Source organism: Anticarsia gemmatalis, chromosome Z, assembly GCF_050436995.1.
Source record: "Anticarsia gemmatalis isolate Benzon Research Colony breed Stoneville strain chromosome Z, ilAntGemm2 primary, whole genome shotgun sequence".
Taxonomy (NCBI): Eukaryota; Metazoa; Arthropoda; class Insecta; order Lepidoptera; family Erebidae; genus Anticarsia; species Anticarsia gemmatalis.
Genome location: NC_134776.1, coordinates 3,597,059 through 3,620,408, shown reverse-complemented (window position 1 = coordinate 3,620,408; position 23,350 = coordinate 3,597,059). Strand labels below are relative to the sequence as shown.

At 34.1% G+C, this 23,350-nt stretch overlaps 1 protein-coding gene across 2 annotated transcripts; it reads right to left on the bottom strand.

The window, feature by feature from the left end:
• Positions 1-1,983: 1,983 nt before the first annotated feature.
• Positions 1,984-21,928, bottom strand: LOC142986131 (GATOR complex protein NPRL2-like). 2 transcript variants are annotated; one of them, XM_076134406.1, is made up of 9 exons: positions 21,580-21,928; positions 21,149-21,240; positions 20,851-21,007; positions 20,566-20,677; positions 18,578-18,816; positions 15,755-15,865; positions 13,293-13,427; positions 12,578-12,738; positions 1,984-7,560 (listed from the first exon to the last, which is right to left on the bottom strand). In XM_076134406.1, the coding sequence occupies exons 1-9, from the start codon at positions 21,769-21,771 to the stop codon at positions 7,368-7,370; spliced, it is 1,392 nt and encodes a 463-aa protein (XP_075990521.1). In that variant the 5' UTR covers positions 21,772-21,928; the 3' UTR covers positions 1,984-7,367. The 2 variants fall into 2 exon arrangements, with proteins under 2 accessions (XP_075990521.1, XP_075990522.1); XM_076134407.1 differs by lacking the exon at positions 21,580-21,928 and adding an exon at positions 21,444-21,518.
• Between the last annotated feature and the right edge of the window lie 1,422 nt (positions 21,929-23,350).

Sequence of the window (23,350 nt, the reverse complement as noted above, 5' to 3'; positions counted from 1 at the left end):
CAGTTTTAAATGCAAAAATTATATAGATATGTGGATTTAGAAATTGTATTTTGAACATAAATAAGACTTTGAGGGTTACAGATAGTTTAATTAGGGTTATAGGTAATAAAAAATTATTTTAATTATGTTAACGTTACCAGGCTATAGATTTATATGATCTTCAAAAGATCGTAATAACCTCAAAAAATATGTTTACCAAATGCTGTAATGGCGTCTCGATCAAGCACCTCTCAGAGTTGGTTACATCTGCTGTAGCGGCTTAAGCTGTACAAAGGCTCTAGTGTTTGCTGTTGTAGACCTCAAGGTTCTGCAGTTGTGGCATAGGAGTGCTTCAATATAATTGTTTTGGTCGCACACCAGCATTTTACTCGTACTTTTAGGGGTCAGTCGTTGAATATTAAAATAGTTTGAAAATCATTTTTTTTATTTTATTTATTTTATTTATTTTATTTATTTTATTTATTTTATTTATTTTATTTATTTTATTTATTTTATTTATTTTATTTATTTTATTTATTTTATTTATTTTATTTATTTTATTTATTTTATTTATTTTATTTATTTTATTTATTTTATTTATTTTATTTATTTTATTTATTTTATTTATTTTATTTATTTTATTTATTTTATTTATTTTATTTATTTTATTTATTTTATTTATTTTATTTATTTTATTTATTTTATTTATTTTATTTTATTTATTCTTTAAAAACAGTTGACAGACTGAACCACCACTGCACCTATGTAAATATATTATGATAATAATTTTAAGCTTTAGTATAAAGGTATATTACTCGGTTATAGCGCTTTAGGTGCTTAACATAATTCTGTAATCCCCATGGCTGTAAAAATGTTTCGAATGATACCTTATACATCTATTTGCCGTACAGAAGCCATATAAATATCTGATATAACGCTCAAGGCGCTATTAAAGACCTACGCAACTCTTTTATAGATGAGTAATACACTAGCCCTAAAAAAATCTGTTATAGAACCTAAGGCATTACAAAAAGCTTATTTACGCTCTTGAGCGCTATAAGCGCAACGCATAACTCCGTTTAAACTCCTTTATCTCCTAAAGTCCCCTTATACAGTTAACGGTGTTATAGAAGATTCCATTAACTCAGTTATACTTCCCTAGGCTGTCTAGCGATGCAATTACATGCTCATATATCACTATAAGTCATTAGTTTCCTACTAAACGGCTACTGTCCCGCCTAGCTGTTAAAGGGTTTTTTAAATAGCTAGTATACAACTTATAGAGAATTGTACAGCATTTGAACGACTCTTATGCAACTATCAGGCTGTATAACGACTGTATAAGCAGCTTGTGTGCTAGTTGGGAAGTGTCTGTCTACTTGTATGGAAACTATAAATAATTAAAAGGCCGATTTAAGTCATAACGAACAAACTCCTACGCTATTCTGAAGGCATAATCGGCGGGTATATTTATTCTTACAAAGACTATTGGCTATTGACGCTTAACCATACTAACTTAGAACAACGCACATCGGTACTGATTACAATATATGTATACAAATTTTCTATTATTGGTTTGAAAATGAGTGTATGTATACATCGAAAAGACCTATTCATATTGTCTATCGTATTTATAAATATATTGCTAGTAAATACCTATTGATACAACATGAGCAGTGGCTTGTTACTATATTTCTAAATACCCGCCGACGTACACCAAAACACATGCAGCTATCAGTCACATAAGACTATACTATGTCATATTGCCGGAGCTAAGTCTGGAGACAAAACTATCAAATACTATTGCTTGTGGTACACGATAAACCGAGCGAACGGCGACTATATACTAAAAATACGGAATAAATTACTATTGTATACGGCGCATCGAAACCTATTCTTAAGCTAATTGCTTCTGCAGCGCCTATTTCGTATAATGGAGTAATAATCTATCCCTAACACCTGAACTATGTGTTCATATGTACAAACAAAAAAGGAAAAAAAATCTGTACAATACGTTTTTTATTTCATTTTCTGGGCCTTTACGCTCTACAAGCTTAAGTTAACTTAATATAAAATGCTCTAAAACTACAAATAATATCATTTATCCACAGGCTGCCGTTATCTGCTAGATACGTTCGTAAGCCATTCTGTAAAGTTATAACCCGAAGCTTTCGTTAAGTTTTACTATCTCACTCTAGCGTGCATCGTCACATTTGTCCGTGTCTGTAAAATAATACTTATGTACATACACCCTCTCTATGCTAAACTAATTGTAGATATCGTATATACTAAAACTTTCAGAAAGAAAATAAAGATTTTTAGACAGTAGGTAAACGTGACTTTTGCAGAAAATTACTTAACTGAGAAATCTTTTGTGAACAGAAGTTTGTATAACAAATAGGAAGAATAAAAACGAAATTATTGAAAAATAATTATGTTAACTGAACGTTTAAGTTAGTTTGTAGACGCGTAGAAATACTTAATAAATTTTTGAATTGATATAAAGCTAAATTAATCTAACTAAGGCAATTTCGAATAAATTTTAGTATATACGATATCTTTCACTTCTAAAATTTTCTGTCACGAAAATGCCACACAAATGCACGTGTACCCTATATAAAATCAATGTCTAAATGCCTGTGATGGCAGTGATTACATATCTGTGGGAACTCAAATATATCTTTATACATATATAAAATTTCTCTTAAATTATACATAATAATATGTGTAATTAATAATAATCATGGGGTCACGAAAAGAAGTGTGGCGACTGTCGACTATTACTTGTTTTAGCTGAACATGGTTGATAGTGGACTCTTTTAGGCGTTAGTTCAAGAAAATATAAACTTCTCTTGTTCTACACCTACACTGTGTCTCAATATTTAAGCGGGTTGGTGTCTTCCGGGTGTTAGAGAGGAATCAGGTCTTAAGTCCTTCACGTAAACTTTGGAAATTATCCTACTAAGATCACATTTAGGTGCCGTAACAACTTTGATACAAGAATCACTATCCACGACGTAAGGTAGATTTGATGCTAAAATGATAGGCATTCTTAGGTGAGGTACGGCTTAACAAGCCGTTATGGCGAAATGCCATGTGGACAGTGGTCGCTTTGGGAAACCACCCTGATAAGATAACCTTCGAAAGACAACTTTGAAACCAGGACAAAATTGGTAAATGATAGAGTTGATGTTAGATTAATTCTAGGGAAATCTTCCTAGGATTTAGTATGCTCTAGAAATCATTGAGTTATTGACAATGAGCGCTTAGCTTACAGCCAGTCAACCGTGTTCAGTAAACAACTACAGTCTTATATACAAGATCAGTGGTCACATATCGATTCGCAGTGAAAAGCACGTGAATGCCAGTACAAATAATAAGACGTAATAGAACAATATACAATACTTCCACTAATACTGTACAAGTTTAGCTATTTAAATGGCAATGTGGGTGCTTAAAGGTCATTGTACGAGTGAATATTTACTTGTAATGCTGTCTTTAAAGAAATATTTATTACGCGTAATTTTAAAACTAGGCTTCTCTTATGGACCTGTAGGCCTACCGTGTTTTATTAGAATTTTGATGTTCGATAAATGTGTTGAAATAGAATTTTGGTTTCATGCTTTCGCGAATTATTATAAGTTAGGGAAGATTCAAAATTCATTAGAAGCTGGGAGATTAAGGAAATAATGGTTAGTATCAACCGTTTTTCTAGCGAAGTTTTGCTTTCGTTAAATTTTATAGTAGGCGATCTGTGTTGTTTGATGTATGGACGCGCTTTGTGTATGGAATAGAGCCTTAATTTCGTTCCGTCAGAAGTGAGTAAATAAAAAAATTACACATAGTTGCATAGTAATCGATTTTCAAACTGATTTAAGTAATCATTAGCGCTTATATTAACGACAAATTACGATGCAAAATTAATCTTTTTTTTCTACTAAATATAAGTATAGTCTATACTAATATTATAAAGCTGAAGAGTTTGTTTGTTTGTTTGTTTGTTTGAACGCGCTAATCTCGGGAACTACTGATCCGATTTGAAAAATTCTTTCAGTGTTAGATAGCCCATTTATTGAGGAAGGTTATAGGCTATATATCATCACGCTACGACCAATAGGAGCAGAGTATCAGTGAAAAATGTTACAAAAACGGGGAAAATTATGATTCTCTTATATGACGCAAGCGAAGTTGCGCGGGTCAGCTAGTCATTAATAAAAAGTGATGCGATACTTTATGCGAATAGTTTTAGATTGAAGACCTTTGCATTACAAATAAATGTTCAGATACGTACCAACCTTTAGCTATGGAATCATTAAGCAGGGTTTAAAAGTTCATCTTATTTACAGAATTCATACAATCTGAATGAATTGGGCTTTATAACAGACTTATTACTTTAATTAATATGTAGAGATATAATAATATGTAGAGTAAAGGAACATAAAAATATTAATAAAAAGGTAGTGATTTCATTGGCAGTTTCAAAATTGTAAGTATTTTTAAAGAGGTAAATTAAATATAAGTTTAGGTTGCGAAATTAAAAATAAAATAAATTAATATAATTGTCTACAAATAAACGTATCGTAATAAGTCTGTACTGTACTCAAATGGATATTTATTACCCTTAATGTTAAAATGCATAAGTAAGTTAAGTTACGATTCAAATCAATCTGCCAGGATGGGACATAAATATTTGTTATCTCTTTAAGGGTATGGGATTTTTGATAAACATAAAAAGAAGCTATATAGTATGATTTTATCATAGAAAATATATGGAATTTGACAAACAGCTATCTGTTCTTTTCATAGAATTAATAATATATATTTTTAGCCTTTTCATAAATATGTAGGAAGTTCACAATTTGCATTTATCTTTTTACTAAATAAATCAAGCTTCGCATGGTTTTCGGCAGATACAAGAAAATAAAAATATGTTTTGATCTCCTAATCCTGTATACAGACTTTAGGTGTGTGTGACTTTTTATGAATATAACCGTATATATCTATCGTATATTAGGATATAAGAGTACAGCCCAATTCTTAAAGATTGCAAACAATAGATAAGTGGTTATGTGCCTATTTTCCTAACGGAATTTCCTAAGTAGAGAGTTTAAGTAGATTTGTCTAAAAAGTACGTGAATTAAGCCGTTCCACTTAAAACTAAAGCATTTGAAAAAAATATTCTAATAAAAAACTTATTTTAAATCAATTTTAAGTCCCATTCTATCAACTAATAAATATAAAAGACGGAACATCACTACAAAAACGACGTAAGTAAAATTTTGAGATAGTTAGATAATAATTTTTTCGAGTAAAATTTCGTTTAAAAGAATTTACTAAAAATTACCACGTCTTAAATAATGGTTAGGCACGATCGTATATATTATATGTATATATATCTTTGCGAGAAATTAATCTATATCTAAGTTATACTATTGAAATGTTATATAATATAATAATGTATTTTCATTATTAATGTCATCCTAAAATTAACTATTGCTTGTTACACGTTTGAGTGAGATACAAATAATATTAATAATTACATAATTATAATATTAGCAATTAAATTATATACTAAGTTTGCGTGTTTAAGTCAATGTTGACGATTCTAGAATATATTCAACTAACATTTAGATAGATATTTTAAAATTCTGAAATTCATAGTTTTAAAGTTTTTACTTGAACAGTTACGTACAGATGATGACTACATCCTGTTATTTGTATAAAACAAAAACTTACTCCTTTCAAATCGTTTTTGTGTCGCCTGAACATTTGATTTATCTAAAGATATACCACAATAAGTAATACAAAAGGAGAAATTATTTTTAGTTTATAAAAAAAAAGTGAGTAGGTAAAATAGATGAAACAAGATTATGTTTAGTTGAATATTCCGAATCATCATCATTGATCTAAAATAATGATGTTTACGTTGCAAATTATCTACCGCTAAGTTTAACACGTAAAGTTAATATGGGAACATTTTTATTAATCGTTGTTTAACGGTTAAAGTCAAAATATTTTACTAATTATATACATGTCAGGGGACGAATGTCAAATTAAAATCTAATAACATAATAATATTAATAAAAATAATAAGTAAATATATGAATGTCAACGAACGAAATTATTAAAAGGTCCAATATTTTTAGGTACTATTTTTTTTGCTTTTCGTTCAAAGTTACAGTGTAATTTAGTACTTTTTGTCTGTTTTTTTTTTATTTTTCTGTAACTTTTGTTAAAACATATGACTTATAACCATTTGGTTCTGAGGTACAATTTCTATTTACGCAGAATAAGTTCACGGTCCTAAATTTTAATCACTTTTTTGGACTAGTAAGGTCTTATGGTGTCCAAATACGGTTTGGTAAATGATTATTCCAAACTCTTTATTTAATTTAGGATTAATTTAAGAAAAATAAGTTTTAATAGAGAAAAAAGTAACTAATTAAAATCTAAAAAATATTTAAAGGTGAAAAATCACTTAAACCTAATAATTGAGGATAAGAAACGTTATAATAAGGAGGAACTAGCACTGATTATTTGGAACTAAATAGACTTGATAAAAAAATAAAATAACTGTTTGAATCAACTTCAAAAGAAAGAAAGAAAAATGACTATTACAACTAACTTAATCAACAATAATATAAAAAAATAAAGAAAAAAATAAATCAACAAAGCGTACGCCCAGCGCATTCGTATGAAAAAAGGGAATAACTGAAATATTTAAAAAATCGGTGTTGGATAATTTTGATGAAATTTTGTCATAAAAAATGCGATCGACAACTGAATCGAGATTTCTTTGCAATTACCAGAGCCTTTTTAATCACTAGGCTACTGATAAGATGTAGTGGAAAGAAATAATTTCAACCCCGAAGAAGACTAATTGAGGGTTGAAAATTTTCATTATTTTTTTTGTACGAGATCTCGAAATCAGTAATTTAAAAGCAGATTAAACAACAATTCCCAGCTTCCCTTTACGTAAGAAACTTAACATGTTCGGCTTATATCTAGTTAAATACATTCCGTGGAAGAAAGGCATAAGTCGCTTTATATATTTTGTCTTACGCTCTTTTTCATCTCAAGGTATTGCACTTTCAATGTAAAAAGGACTTAAGTGATGTTAAGTTTGTATCATCTTACGTCTTTAAATTGCTGGTATCATGAGTAACTTGGTTAGGCTAACTTTTCATTAGTCGAGTGTGATGGAAGAAAGGCTTAAGTGATGTTATATTACGTGGGGTTTAAGCCTTTTCTCAACTATAATATTCCTTCCTAAGTTACGGCTGCATTGCCTTTTTCATAGTCGGAATATACCCTACACGATGTAAGTGGAATAAAGACGTAAGTGACACTATATTAGTTAGGACTTATGCCTTTTTTCTGCCTTAAATCTACCTCCAAATGATGGCAACATTAGGGTCGTCTTCGATGATCTGGTCGAGGGTGGTGAGGTCGATGCGCGCTAGACAGCAGATCTCATCGCAACAGTGCCGGCCGTTGAACAGCCGGCGGAGGCCTACGACGGGCTCCACGCGGGTGTTGAAGCCGTTGCTTCGGAGTGAGTTGCGGATGAAAACCGGATACCTGGGAAGATGGTAAGATACATTTTCCCAATTATAAGATTACTGTCGAATTATATTCAAAGTAATGAATGATTAAGTTTGTAGTCCAGAAATAAGTCTGAATTTTATTGCAGGTAAAATTCATAATCTTACGACGTTAATGTTGAAAAAGATGTCAAAGTTATGAGACACAAGGCATCTCTCGGTACGTCACTTAATACATTTTTGCGCTTGCCTCATCCATTGTAGTCTTAAACAGGCCTTTATCATTTTAGTGCCCATTTAAGTATGAAATCATAGGTATGAAAATGTATGCTTAAAATTTAGAAAGACAGGCAAATTGAGCCTAAAATTCCTGTCAAAAATGTTCGAAATTAGTCAAAAAAGCGTACCACTGTACGAACAACACGTATTTGCTTAAATAAAATTTCCATATATCGTAAACATTTTTTAGAAGTCGATTCATATAAATAACTAAAATAACAATGTTGAAGTGTCACTCTTGTAACAGTCAGTTCTCTAACGGCGTTATTTGTGGAGGTTGTAAGAAACACTTTGACTTCGGGTGTGCGAACATGACGGAATCGGGTTGGAAACGATTAGGTGCAGAACGAAGATCGGCATGGAAATGTGTATCATGCAAAGACATTTCTCCGACATCATTACCTCCAAAAGAAGCTGTTACTCTTGAAGGTATTATGAATGAGATAAGAGAAATCAAAAGCCAACTCGTCAGTATACCTAAGATTTCAGAAGATATCAAGCACATGAGAGAGGAAATTTTAGACCTTAAGAGTTCATGCCAGTTTATCAGCGATAGAATGGATGACTTCAACGAAAGGATACTCAAAGCCGAAAAAGGCATAGAAGATATAGAACATAAGTGGGCTTTGTTGGAAAAGGAAGTACAGGAGCTTAAGCAGTATAATTGCAAAAAGGAGCAAAGATCCCGCCTTAACAACGTGGAGATCAAAGGTATACCTCAAGAAAAAAATGAAAATTTATTTAAAATCATCGCTAACATCAGTACCAAAATCGGTTATGAGGTTTCTAAAACCCAGATCAATTATGTGTCTAGAGTTCCTTCATACAATTCTAAGGAGAAGCCGATTATTATCAGTTTTATAAACAGATATATCAAAGAAGAATTCATCGCGAATGCACGCGCTAAGAAGTCACTTAAAGCAGATGATTTCGGCTACCATAACTCCTCCGAGAAAATCTATGTCAACGACCACTTAAGTGCCGATATGAAGATTCTATTAAACAAAACTAGAGAAGCCGCCAAAAAGAAAAATTTCAACTTCGTCTGGGTGAAGTACGGCAAAATCCATGTACGTAAAAATGATACATCACATCCTATTATTATTAATAAGGTTCAGGATTTAAACAAAATTGTTTAAATTGTAGTATAATAAGTTTGCTGATATTTCATCAAAGTCTTAATGCTTCATTTGGTTTAAAGTTCTCATGTGTTAACATTTATAATAACTTTTCCATTTTATATTGTATTCATTTTTCACTATTAAACTCCATTGCATGTAAAAGATTGAGCACTCCTGCTTTACGAACTGAGTCGTCATCGCGCGCCAACGCTTGCGCTAGCTGGCCTGTTCAGCTTCAAGTAAAAAATGCAAGACATATTGCTATCTCGCTCGCACGGCGTTGTACGCTACCGCGGCTAGTTACTGAGAATGAGAGGTCTCATGTTTTGCACATTTTATCTCACTACTTCTGCGCTTTATTATTGTGGGTATTGGGTGAATTATGCTTTAGTGTTCTGGTTAAAATAATGTGCTTATCAGTATTTTATTATGGTCTTGAGATGTTGCTTGTTATGTTTTTGTGTATAAAATACAAAAATGGCTAGTTATAATACATTCCGTATTAATAGTTTATCTATTTTTTATCAAAATGTACGCGGTCTTCGCTCAAAAACATTGTCATTTTACCGAAATGTCTGCCTTAACTCATATCATATTGTAGTAGTGACCGAATCGTGGTTAACGCCTAGTATTAGCGATTCCGAATTGTTCGATAACAGATATGTGGTGTGGCGACGTGACAGAGAGTATGAACTTACTAATCAAACTCGTGGCGGAGGGGTACTAATTGCAATTCGAAAGGATATTCCTGCCAATATCAAATATAATTTTAATTCCACAGCAGAAGATCTTTGGATCGAAATACCTACCAATATTTCCCACCGTCACCAAAGCAATTTATTTATAGGGGTTCTATATTTGTGTAAGCAAAATACCGGTCTATCTTTTTCTTGTCAGCTTCAAAACTACATGTCTAAATTAGAGGAAAACGTTATTAATCATACCAACGATACCTTCCTAATATTAGGAGACTTTAATTTGAGCGGTATATCGTGGAACTGGGATGACAATATAACAACACCTATTATAGCGAGTACCCCCGATGAGCAAAGCTTTATAGATACATTGCACTATCTGAATTTACAGCAATTCAATCATGTAAATAATACATATGGTAGAATTTTGGACCTCGTCCTTTCTAACAGCACCGTTGAAGTGTCAGAATGTACAGACCCATTAGTTCCAATTGACCCACATCACAAGGCTCTCTCTGTTCAAATTACAATTTCTAAACTAAGTTACTTGAAACCTGCACCTAGAACCAAATATTTATTCTTGAAAGGTAATTATACCGAAATAAACAACAGTATCAGTAATATCGATTGGTGTAGCAAATTCGCTGATATGTCGGTCGATGACGCGGTTGACTGTTTTTATTCTTTAATTATGCAACTTATTGATAAATATATCGTCAAACGATTGTCATATGATAACAATTCATTTCCCCCGTGGTATACACCTTCATTAAAAAAATGTATTAAAGAAAAACATAAGTACAATAAAAAATTCAAAGTTTACGGCAATCGGTCGGACTACGAGGCGTTTAAATTATTACGAGAAAGAGTTAAACGTTTAGAAAAACAGTGTTATGATAATTACATCAAATCAGTCGAGGAATCAATCAAGACTAATCCTAAATATTTTTGGTCTTACGTCAAATCACGTCGTAAGTCTTCAACTATACCAGGCTCCGTTGCATATGATGGCCAGCTAGCAAACACGGGTGATGCCATATGTAACGCTTTCTCTAGTTATTTCCACTCAACATTTTTGCAACCATCTCATACATCTACTCCCCTCACTATCTCTTCACATTCTCACAAAGATGCTGTATCAGATATTCACAAAGTGTATATAGACACCACAACAGTGACGAAACTTTTAAAGTCACTAGATCTTGAAAAATCAGCAGGACCCGACTTAATACCTCCTCTATTCCTATATAATTGTGCCGACACCATAGCTATCCCCATCAGCATACTATTTAAGAAATCTGTTGCCGAATGCACTGTACCTTTGATATGGAAGAAGGCATTTATTTCGCCCATTCATAAGAAAGGATCTAAATCAGATGTTACTAATTACAGACCAGTCTCTAAATTATGCATACTATCAAAAATATTCGAAAAAATTATTTATAATCAAATTTACGCGGCTTTAAAAAATAGTTTTAACAATACTCAACATGGATTCATGAAAGGTCGTTCTACAACTTCGAACCTCATTTTAATTAATGACTACATCACTGAATCTATGAGTAGCGGTAAGCAAGTCGATGTAATATATACTGATTATACAAAATGTTTTGATAGAATAGATCACACCGTGTTAATTACAAAGTTACAGTTAATCGGGATACGAGGAGATTTGTTGAGATGGTTGACATCTTATATAACTAACCGTTCGCAAGCTGTAGTGGTCAATAACTACATATCAAGTTGGGTAAAGGTACCGAGTGGCATTCCGCAAGGTTCCCTCCTTGGTCCTTTGTTATTCCTTATATTCGTTAATGATATAGATAAGTGCTTCCAAAATTCCCAGGTTTTGTGCTTTGCTGACGACATGAAAATTTTTACATCTATTTCAACGCCTACGGATGTCCTTGGTGTCCAATCGGATCTTAACCGCTTAACCGATTACTGTAAACTTAATAAATTAGATTTAAATCCCTCTAAATGTCTGGTCATGACTTACAGTAGAAAAACCAGAACTGTATCCTCGGAATACTACTTAAATGGCCACAAACTACAACGATGCACGAATGTTCGCGATCTCGGCGTTATACACGATCCTAAATTACTTTTTGAAGATCACATTAATAGCATAGTAACCAAGGCATACCAGGCACTAGGGTTCGTTATACGTACATGTGATAGTTTCAAAGAAGCCAAAACACTAAAAATTTTATACTGTACCTATGTACGCAGTATATTAGAATACGCAAGCCAGGTTTGGAACCCGCGATATAATAAATACATCTCTAGAATAGAAAATATACAACGCAAGTTCATAAAATTTTTATGCTATAAACTTAAAATACAATATAAGTCCGATGATTACTTTACTCTCTGCAGAAAATTTCATATACTTCCCTTAACTCATCGCCGCGCAATTGCCGATGTGACTTATTTGTTAAATATGTTATCCGGTATTATTGATTGCCCTGACCTTTTAAATAAAATTAGTTTTAATGTACCATCGAGAAGCGTGAGACAATATGTGCCTGTGCACCTACCATTAGTCTGTACAAACTATCGTCAAAATGCATTTCTCTGGCGAGCAGCTAAGACTCTAAATGGACAAACAAGAACACACGACTTCGATGTATTCACTAGTAAACCCAGTTCAGTGAGGCGGATGCTCAGTCTTGATTTTTTTTCCATAGATAACCGCAATAAATCAACATAACAACTTTTTAATTTAGATTTTTACGTCTTAATGTTTTACATACTTTTTGATTTTCATTATTTCGTACATTATTATTATGTTTGTATAAGTTCAGTGCTCACGCATCATTTTTATTTTTATATAAAGTAGCTAAAAGCGGAGACCTATAATTGGCTGTCTGTTGCGTATTGTATGCATTTAAAATGTTATTGTTTGCTGTTGGTCTTCCAAAGATTAAATAAATAAATAAATAAATAAAATATTTACCGTTTGAGACACTTAATGAGGCCATGCAGTTGAGCGTAGACGACAAGTCGTCGTATATCGAACGTGAGGCCGGAAGGGGTGGCGAATCGTTCACACACAGCACGCAGCGTGGTACCTTGCTGCAACGCGCACAGAATCTCTAGCACATCGGAAATTGTCGGCTGAAACAAAAACATTTATTAGTATGGTCACGAAGTATTGTAGCACAGCTTTATACTTTAAAGTTGTAGTACCAGTGAGTGAAAGTGTATGACAAAATATGCTAGGGGTGCTGATTAGTTAGCCTTAAATTATTTGTGATGAATACATTAAATTCCTTGGTCGGTTTTTTTCTATAGACAGTATGAGGAAGCATTCAAAGTTACCTGTGCGTACTAGTTAGTAAGTTATCGGTAAGTTAAGCATCCTAAGGCTCATATTCTATATGGATGCGTTGCCGTTTTGTGATACTGACATGTGTTTAAGCGCAATAAATCAGTAATTATTTTAATTGTACAAAATTAAAATGGCGGCGTATGCCATGCCCTGTAATTGACATGGTAGTACTTAGAAAGTACTACCATACTCAGAAGTTTCATGGTCTCAATAAAAAAGGATTAAAATAACAATGGAAACACGATATTTTATGAATTACGAGATTATTTTTATTGAATGTAATCTTTTTAGTCAAAACATAGCCCCAATTAAAGGTGTTAATATGTAAAATAGAACTAACCTTCTCTTTAGCATCGCTTCCATTGGTGATGAAAGCGAGACAGGACTTCTGAAGCTCGATGTCGCTGAACAATCTGCTCAAGTTCGGCGTCGCGCGGTACATGTTGCTGAACTTCACTACAGGGATCAATGTCACCTGGGAACAAAGGAAACATGTTAAAAAGACCTTCACAATATACGCAAAAAAATATACTGTCTTGCTTTATTAGAACTTGTTATCTGACTGCTGGTTTTACCTCTTTTTCCAAATTATTAAACAATAAGAATGCGCTATAAAGTAAGATATCTTAAAATTTGCGATTTATTCGCGAATAAATAGCTACTAAAAGTTGCATTGAAAATATTTCCACAAGATACCACGTGCCCGTATGAAGATTTGTATCATTGAAATATATATTAGAGACCAAAACTTAATTTAAAAGCTACACGAAACTAAACTATTATATTGACCATTACTAAGAAAGAATTAAGATGAACTATACCTGGTTTAGTGCAAAATCTGCAAGTCCTACAACCATCACGACACTGTCCCATTGCTTAGAAATTATATATTTACAATTCGACACACACAATTTACACTAAACATTACATTATAACGCGGCGGCACGTATAATAGCAACGTGCCGCCGCATGTGGAAACTCAAAATAGGTATTTTGCTTTAAAGCGTGCGTGGTTATGAAAAGCGTTGGCCGGCAACCGAGTGACCACGCGGTAACGCCGCACATGCGCAGTCGACTCAGGGAGCCATGTTTAAATGTATTTTTCCATATCGGAATATCCCTTGGCGTGCTTCCTGCCGGCAAGGGATATTTGATATGAGAAGCCTTCCGCTAGCATCGAGAATGTAAGCTCGGTTTGACGTCGCACCTGCGCAGTGGTGGACCGGCTTTACGCATGCGTAGATGAGCTTGGACGCTAGTGACGCCACGCTGGCTGAATGGCGGCGTTTTAAAATACCCCCGCGAAACGAGAGTTTGCACGTGGTTCTGGTTTCATGACAATGGATGGCGAGGAGATTAAATACAAAAAAATACAGACTGTCGTCGAGATGTCTAGATTATGGGTATTTAGTTTGGGTCTGGAAAACAGTAGCGTCAACTTTTAAATAGATATTATCCAGCTAGGGAATCGTTACCTCGTGTTAGTAATATATAGCAAAGGTACGAAAAGCTAGAAGTTTCCAATAGGGTTTATTTTGGAACTAGCATTAATATTCAAAAGCGGGTACATGTGGGAAAGGCTCAGCAAAATACGATACAGAACTGAAGAATTAAGTTTGGTGCGACAAAACTTCGGTGGTCAGAAACACTATACAGATATTTTGCATAAAATTGAACACCAACCAAACACATCTAGTACCTATGAGGGATTGCACCCCTTTACACAAACTTAATAACAGGCACCCTCATCGAGGGGGCAGACAGACTTTAAACAAACGCATAGCTACATTTTATTTGTACACACCAATCGATCGGCTTTCGTGCCCAAAAGTCCGGCTAGACATATAACACAGGTATAACTTGTAAATATGTGCAAAGGAGAGCAGACAGGGGTTTAACGAGACGGTTTATTTATAAAAATGTGTAGACGAAGGGGAACGTGGGGTAGTAACAAGCTGAATGATCGATCGCCGCGAGTTGCGAATGTCAAGTTCAAGGTAGGGAGATGTATAAACGGGAAATGATTTTAATGTTTCGTATTTAGGAGTGAATGCAAGTTGGTAATTGTTTGTGGATGCTATGCGATCGTTTCATCGGAATGTTAACCATAATAACAGGACTAAGTAATTATAAGAATACAAGCTGACCCGTGAAGCTTCGCTCAGACTTAATTGAAAAAAGGAATTAGATAACAGTCAAGCTTTTTACGCGTGATGTCATGAGCTAGGGAAATAGGGATTAATTTTTACAGATATAGAATTGCTTTCTTTTGGTAGGCTTAGTATCCCACTAGTATCCACCTTATCACCTAAAACAGAACTATACCTAACATTAAATATCTTCAACTGTATAGCGCCTCAGTCACTAGGTAAGTTCTAGGCTTGTCACTGGACGAATGGTTGAAAAGATATGGCGACATTTATTAAAGCCAATAGTGACATTATTATATTTGGGAATAAGGCTAGTAGTAATTTTATGAAAGACTGATATAAACTCTGTAGCAGAGACATTTGTAAATTTTAATATACAAATTAATTAGATTTCTGAGAGAGAAAAAGAATGGGCGGGTTTCTTCAACCTTCAGTTGATTTACAGTGTACGATTAATTAATAATATAAGCAAGTAAGTTTGAACCGTCAGTTTAAAAATTGCGTTCTTATTTAATGCTTCGACCCTCAAATGGTTAAACACACCTTGAACAATATTTTTACTATGAGACAAATGACTTTTGTTACCAAACCGCGTAGGTAATCCGAATAGCTATATGTAACCTATCTAAAAAGATATTTGAAAGGTTCTCACCGCTCCATAGTAGACCAGGTTCTGTATACACGACTTGACCAGCGTCTTCTCAACGTTGGCGTCGGCTGATATCTTGGACACGTGGTTGTAGCCATCGATGTACGGCAGGAGCTGGGAGACAAATATTGTATTGGCAATTATGTTAGACCAACTGCGTTTATAGGCTGTCCATATTACTGTGGATATACCTTCTCAATAAAAAATCTACTTATGACACTCCTCGGTTTAGGGAAATAAAAAAAATGAGGCAGTATTGGATATTGACTGCATACTGTTCAAAAATGTTAATCATGTTAGTGAAATGTGTCAAAAGTAAGAACATGATGTTGAGTTGAAGAGTAGAAGTAATTGACAACATTTCAAAATTTTAAAGTACCTAAAATAAAAATACCATTTCTTCATTTTCTCATCCTGAATACAAAACATATTTTTTTATATTTTTTGGCTCAATATTTCGGGAGAAATAAAATAAAAACCAAAAATTACGCTGTGACGTCACATATACGGAAGAATAACGTCTTACCTTTGCCTTTGCAATTTGAATAAAAGTTATGTAAGTAGATTGACATTTGAAATGTCATTAATGTTTTAAAGTAAACAAACACGAAAATACCACAATAAATAGGTTACTGAAGTTTTCGAGGCGCCCATAGCCAGTTGCGCTCACTGGTCGGTAAACGATCTGTGGGTTAAGCAAACCTTGGCGCGGTCATTCCATAGATGGGTGACCGCATAGTGGTATTTGAACTGGGCGTCTCCGTGCTTCGGAGGGCACGTAAAAAGTCGGTCCCGGTTGTTGTCTGTTAAGATAACAGTCGTTAAGCCACGTCAAAGGCCTTCTGGCGGCTTGAACAACTTTGACACCAGGTTGACCACTAACCATACGATAAGAAGAAGACTGAAGTATTTAGCATCATTTATGAACTTTAAACATTATAGATTTATCGAAATGAATCCTAGTTAACAGTATAGGGTTATGAAGGATCTCAAATATTTTTTTGTGCCATCTTACGAAAACAGTTCTGGAGACGATCGAAAACAATTTTTTGCTACGCCTAACTCAAACAAGCAAGAATAGTGTAATGCTGTGGGTGTTGTGTGTCCGTGTTTAAGATACTCAAGCCACACTGTTATAAGTATATAATAAACTAATTCAGATGAAAAAGTCACAGTAGCATGTGGGTCAATAAATCTCCATAGTCTTATAATAAAAAATGAATAAAAAGACGTAAACTAATTTCAATTTGTTTTATTTAACACTTTCTAAAATAGTCTTAACAATATATTGCTTCCAGAATGGTTCAGCGTCTTCTAAAATCTTTGGAATTGTAATTTGCATCCTACTCAATTTGTGTAATTATTTTGCCTGTTCAAAAGTTGGATCAGCAATACAAAACAGATCTTTCAGCATGCATCTGAACCATTATTTGGGCCTTACATTATCCTTGGAGTTTGCCATTTTTAACATAATTCTTGATTGTTTTTCCACTTATTGGGCATTTTATCTCCAGAACAAATTTCGCAGAAATCCCATCTGGTGGAACACCAATAACAGGGGAAATTAGAATTAGGCCTGAACTTAGAATAACTCCAAAATCATTTTCTAATATTTTAATTAATTGTTTTTATAATGTTTTTGTAGTGTTGGCAGGCCCCCCACAAGATGGACCGACGACCTGGTAAGGGTTGCCGGAGTCCGATGGATGAGGGCGGCCCAGGACCGGTCCTATTGGCGCTCGATGGGGGAGGCCTTTGTCCAGCAGTGGACGATTCCCGGCTGAGATGATGATGATGATGATAATGTTTTACTTCGTCATATGGCTTTGAATTCAGGCACCTTATAGCCACCTAAGATACTTTGCACCAAAACACCATTTCCTGTTTGACAATGAACTGCTTCATAGATCCTAGAACCAGTGACTCTTCCCTGACACATGGAATGCCACAGCTTTGAATCTGCTTGATCTTTTGTTGCTTCAGCCACACTGTCAATCACCTTTTCACTTTGAGCATCTTGACAGTCTTGCTGCTGGTGTATATACAGCAGCATTAAATTAAATATGCTGTAGTCATTTAAAGTAGGCTGATGTTTACCACAATACTTCAGGATTAGTCCCGAGTCTATTTTACGCTTCTCACATTCTTCAGAAAATATGTACAAAGTAATGCATAAGTAAGTATGTTTTCGTGCATATATTCCAAAAGCATTAAGTAATTTACTATGGGCAGGTTCCCACTATAAGCAACTTGGAGTCCTTCAGATACTTTCATGACTTATAAATAACGGAGAACGGAAAATAATAACTTATAAAACAATTAATGTATTTGTAAGCAAACAATAATACGATAGACGCGCCATGTTGACAAGTCACTGACATGTATATATTTTTTTTCTAAATGATGTGACTTGTGAGGCAAAGGCATTATGCTATTCCGCCGTATATGTGACGTCACTTGGCACTTACGTCTGTTTAGAATGAAACAATTTTCAAAGTGAAAATCATGAATGAAAATAACTAAATATCACAAAAATAAAAAATATGGGTCCCTTTATTTCACATCTAGTTTAGAATAAAATGATAATATAGGTTACTTAAAAAAATGAAATGTTGTCAATTTAGATATATTTTTTTTAACCATTCTCCTAAGTTTCGTATTTAGTTTTACTGCTTCAGCGGTTTGCTTTTATACCAAGATACAAAAAGTTTGATCTCACAAACTATACCCAATGATCAGAAATTAGTGACCCAAATGATATCAACTTTCTCTATTCCGAAAATCCTCAGACAATCTATTGAACAGAAGAAATAATCAAATAATCACCTGTCTAGTAGTAAGATCCCAATCAGCCTCCATATCGACTTCAAACGGCTCTTCATCCTCCACATCCAAGTGCTCCTGGCTCTGTATAGCTTCGGAACCTTCGGGGGGCGTGGTGCGGCGCGGACGACCAGGGCGGGGCATACCGACGGACGCTACGAGGACAGGGACATCGTGGTCGTACACCGGGGGAGGGTCTTTGCGGACTTCCAGCACTTTCAGATGCATCACCGTCTCACCTTCTGTAGTAGAAAATATTTGTTTCAATATTGGTAGTTTAACACTGCTAAGCCCAAATAGGAGGTATTTGGGCTTAGCAGTGTTAAACTACCAATATAGATTTGTCGAAAAACTTCAAAGTCGAATGCAGTCAAAGCTAATTTACCTAATAAATCTACTGATTTATTAGGTAAATTAGCGCCTCATGATGACTCTTGGTAGCATACTTGCTACCAAGAGTCATCATGAGGCGCTCATAGCCAGTTGTGTGGTGTAAATCTGTGGGTTAAGCAACCGTTGGCGCGGTCATTCTACAGATGGTTGACCGCAAAGTGGTATTTGAACTGAGCGTCTCCGTGCTTCGGCGGGCACGTAAAAAACGTTTAAACGTCCGGTGCTGGTTGTTGTGAATAAGATAACAGTAGTTAAGCCATGTCAAATGCCTTTCGGTCGGCTTGAACAACTTTGACGCCAGGTTGACCACGAACCATACGACAAGAAGAAGACCAAGAGTCATGATAGCTAAGTGGTCTACATTCATGTCCCATGGGTTCCAACTACTAAGGTTTCAGACCCAGGACAACACACCAATGACTTTAAGAAGTTATAGGTGTATTATATCTCATACTTATTGCACGCCTAACAGTTCTTTAAGGTAGTCAGACAGACACAGGCAGTTTAAGGTGACCCTTGCCTAGCAGTGGTACATTAATATCTAGGTATACTAATAATTTCGTCAAGGAGTACAGTAGACTCGTTATTATCTTAACATTATTAGCTTATTACATGTGTGGTTAAGCACATTTTGCAGTCAACTGTTTAAGTTAAAACACTATTTTAGACTATTTAAAGGTGATTGGGTCACTTGTCTGATGTAGTACTTTCCTACATTGTATGGTAGTCAATAAATGATCAGGTACAATACTACTCATATACTGAATGTAAAATCTTTGAAATCAATGTGATTAATCGAAGTAATTTTTTTTATAGGTATGTAATATTATCATGTTTTGTGTGTTGCATGTGTGTAGCTGCCATGACTGCAGCAAAATAATTAATATGTACTTGACAATCTAATTGTTGTTTTAAAGATGTTCTCAATGAGGCAAGTAAATCTCCTAGGTTGTTAAAATTGTAATTGTAATATAGGATTAAAGGGGTGGAAACTTCTTTTCAGTTAGATTATGGGGCTATGATATAATTTAAGATTAGTGACATAAGAAGTCCACAACTTCTTAAAAGATCAAAAGACCAAGCAAAATGCATACCTGATTTAACAAAAATATTTTGTTTTCATAACACACATAAATTAGTAAGTGCACTGATTTGATTAAAATGCAAATACTAATATTTTTAGCCTATTTAGCATAGCATTGCGCTTGCTGCATAGCCTCGCTCAGCATAATTTTTTTTGCATGTATGTGCATTTGCACCTAACGAGTGTAAAGATAGGCTCTTTATTTGAAGTTTATAATTGATTAGAATCTTAGATTAAAGAAAAACCAAATAATAAAATGGATGAAAAAAAAAATCTTCTTCATACTAAGTAAAAAAAATAAAAATAAGTGTAACACCATTAAAGACATAGTAAAAATAAATTAAAATTAAATAGAAACAAAATAGCAAGGCTTACAACTTGATATAAAACCAAAAGAATTTCCTAAAAACAAAAGAACGAAGATATATCTTGCAATAGAGCATTGGAACATAAAATAAAAAAAAATGAAAAAGGTACCTTCACACAGCATAACAAACAAAGAAATCATACGTACCAACTAAAGTTGCTTTGCGGTAGGTATTGAGATCATGTAGCAAATGAGCCAGCAGCGTAGGCAGCTTGTTCGATCCACCTGACACGAAGCGAGTCTCCTCCTCCATTATAGTCTGTGTAACATCAAAACAAGTAATTAATACCACATTCTATTAAACAAGAAAATACTCTTCAAATTTTGAACAAAATATTAGATGTTATTACAATCAAGGAAAATAAACACAAGGTTATTGGTTTTAAAATATGTTTTATTTTAAGTTTGATGCGTAAAGTATAGAGTACGTACCAGGTGCTCCCCAAGTTTCTTCACTACTGGCTCATACTGCACAGTTTTAGACCAACTGTCGCAGACAAAGCACAAGTTGAAAAGGTAGACGTTGCGCTCGTATCTCGGGTTATCTATCCGTATGGGGTAACCGACTATCTTGTGTCCCAAGGCATTGCTGTAAACAGTAAAAACAATCATGTAATTATATCACTAGCTATATTATTATGAAAAGAAATAAGTAGGTACGCTAATTTTATAATAGTGAGGGTAGAAATTTTTAATATATGAATTAAAGAAAAAAATAATCACTACTTACATTGTCATAGTGCATCTCTGGATCTGTGGTTTAGGAATGATGTATGCACTAATGGAATCAAAAACCTCCTTTGATATGTAGTCTTCGGGGAACTGTGGAAGAAAAAAATAAAACTACCTTCAAATTTAGAACACAACTCAATAGCAGGAAGTACAAAACACGTTTAGTGACCCCAGACCGACGCGTCCCTGGTTACAAAGTAGCTAGCTATAGATATAGTCTAGCCCCACATCCCCTCCAAAATGAAAGGAGCCAGACAAATCAATAATTACTCCCCATATTTACATGTGCTTACATGGCGGGCAATTTATTGCGCATGTCGTCCTGTCTACTAACCAAGTACCTACATTATTGCAGATTTTAAGTATTCGATGACGAGACACAAAAGTTTTAACTATAACACTCTGAGTCATAATGTAATACCCACTCACCTGACAAGATATCTTCGGACCAGCCACAGGATGGAATTCGCCGAGAAACATGCAGCGAATAGGGCCTTCTCGTCCGCAACCCTCGTAATAACGGGTTTCCATCATTTTTGCAGACATCAAGCCTAAGTTACTGTTAGCTTCGTCCTCATAGTCTAACTGGCTGAGTACGTTTAGGTGTTGTTCCACTTGCATTTGATGAGCCTTAACGTTGCATCATAACAATAAAACAATAAAAAAATAATAACTTACACGAAATACTAGTAAATAATACGAATTTAGCGCTTTACTAACGTGTGGTCATATTTGACGTTTTACACTTTTCGCTTGATATTGATTGATTTGGTAGAATGAGTGAACCATTGCACGCATGCGCTTCGACCACAGATAACAAATATCACAGATTATAATAAGTTTCTAAGTTTTCGTTCCGTACCCGTGCTTAAACTTGAAAATATTCTTTTTACTTCAAATCATTGCAATTCTGGACAGTTTTTCTAAATTTAAGTCTAGTCTATAGCCCTGAATTAAGAAATAAGTAAAACACGTATACATTATTAAAGGTACTACATATACGGGTGTATAATATATTATTATGTAGTACCTATGCTTATCATATCACTTTGCAGCTTCGCCGTAATGAAGAATACCTAAAAGAAAAATAATGCCGAAGTAAATAAGTATATATATTATTATTATTGTTATGAAATTATGAAGTACAACTGAAATTAACTACCTAGGTTAAAATTGTATATTTTTAGTATATGATTTATTTTGTCACTTATCATTTGATTATCATTTATCAAGTTAGTGGTTTTTTGATATAGCTGTTGTTGAGTATAAATTCATCCAATGTCTTTTAATTGTATCGTGAATATTCGCGATTATTTTATGAGTGCGATGCCCCTTCCGAATACAAATTAATTTTCGAGCCTATAAACAAAATTATGAACCCGGTCTAAAAATCGCTGCAATCTCCGGCAACCTACACCCTCTTCAAAAAAGACAGTAAAACAAACAGATATTAAGTCAGACTCTTGCGTTGACGCTAACACAATAAAAATTCGATTAAGCATGTCTATAAAATACTTTTTAGCTCTCTTAAAGATAAATATAGATTAGATGGTTTTCTACATTATCGCTTCGGGATTTGGCTTTTATGAGGTGATAGAACCGAGCCCAAAAGACAAAAAATGTTAGTCATCAGATTTAAAAATAAATAGACGTCTGCCTAATACTTATTTAATTTAATTCCTAAATAAGTAGGTAGGTACCTACCTACCTGAAACCTGAAATTTTTGAGCCAGAGTTACAATAAGTCATCGCGCATACCCAGGGCACCTGCGTGTAGCTGTAGTGGATTGTATGCAATTATTTATACTTAATAAATAATAATAATCATAATAACTTTATTCGGATTATAAAATAAAATTTCAAGTGCCTGAGTTTGATTTTTGAAATTGCCTTTGAGCTTGCAGTGTTGGAATGTAACACTGATGCATGTACTAATCCTAAGAAAAATGACAATCACAATTAAATACGGACATGATTGTCATGTCGACTATGTTTTGATGATTTTATCATCTATGCTTCAGGTACGAGTACATAACTTTTATGTGGTTGTTCAAAATAATATGTCCGAAAAAGCATATATCAAGAGCAATCGATTTTATAAGAAATAGTAAATTCCATAATAGTATGCTTACCTCTGTGGCGCTGTTGGTCTCACGGTTCCCGCCCGGGTACGGCAAATTTCTGAATTCTGGTCTATTTT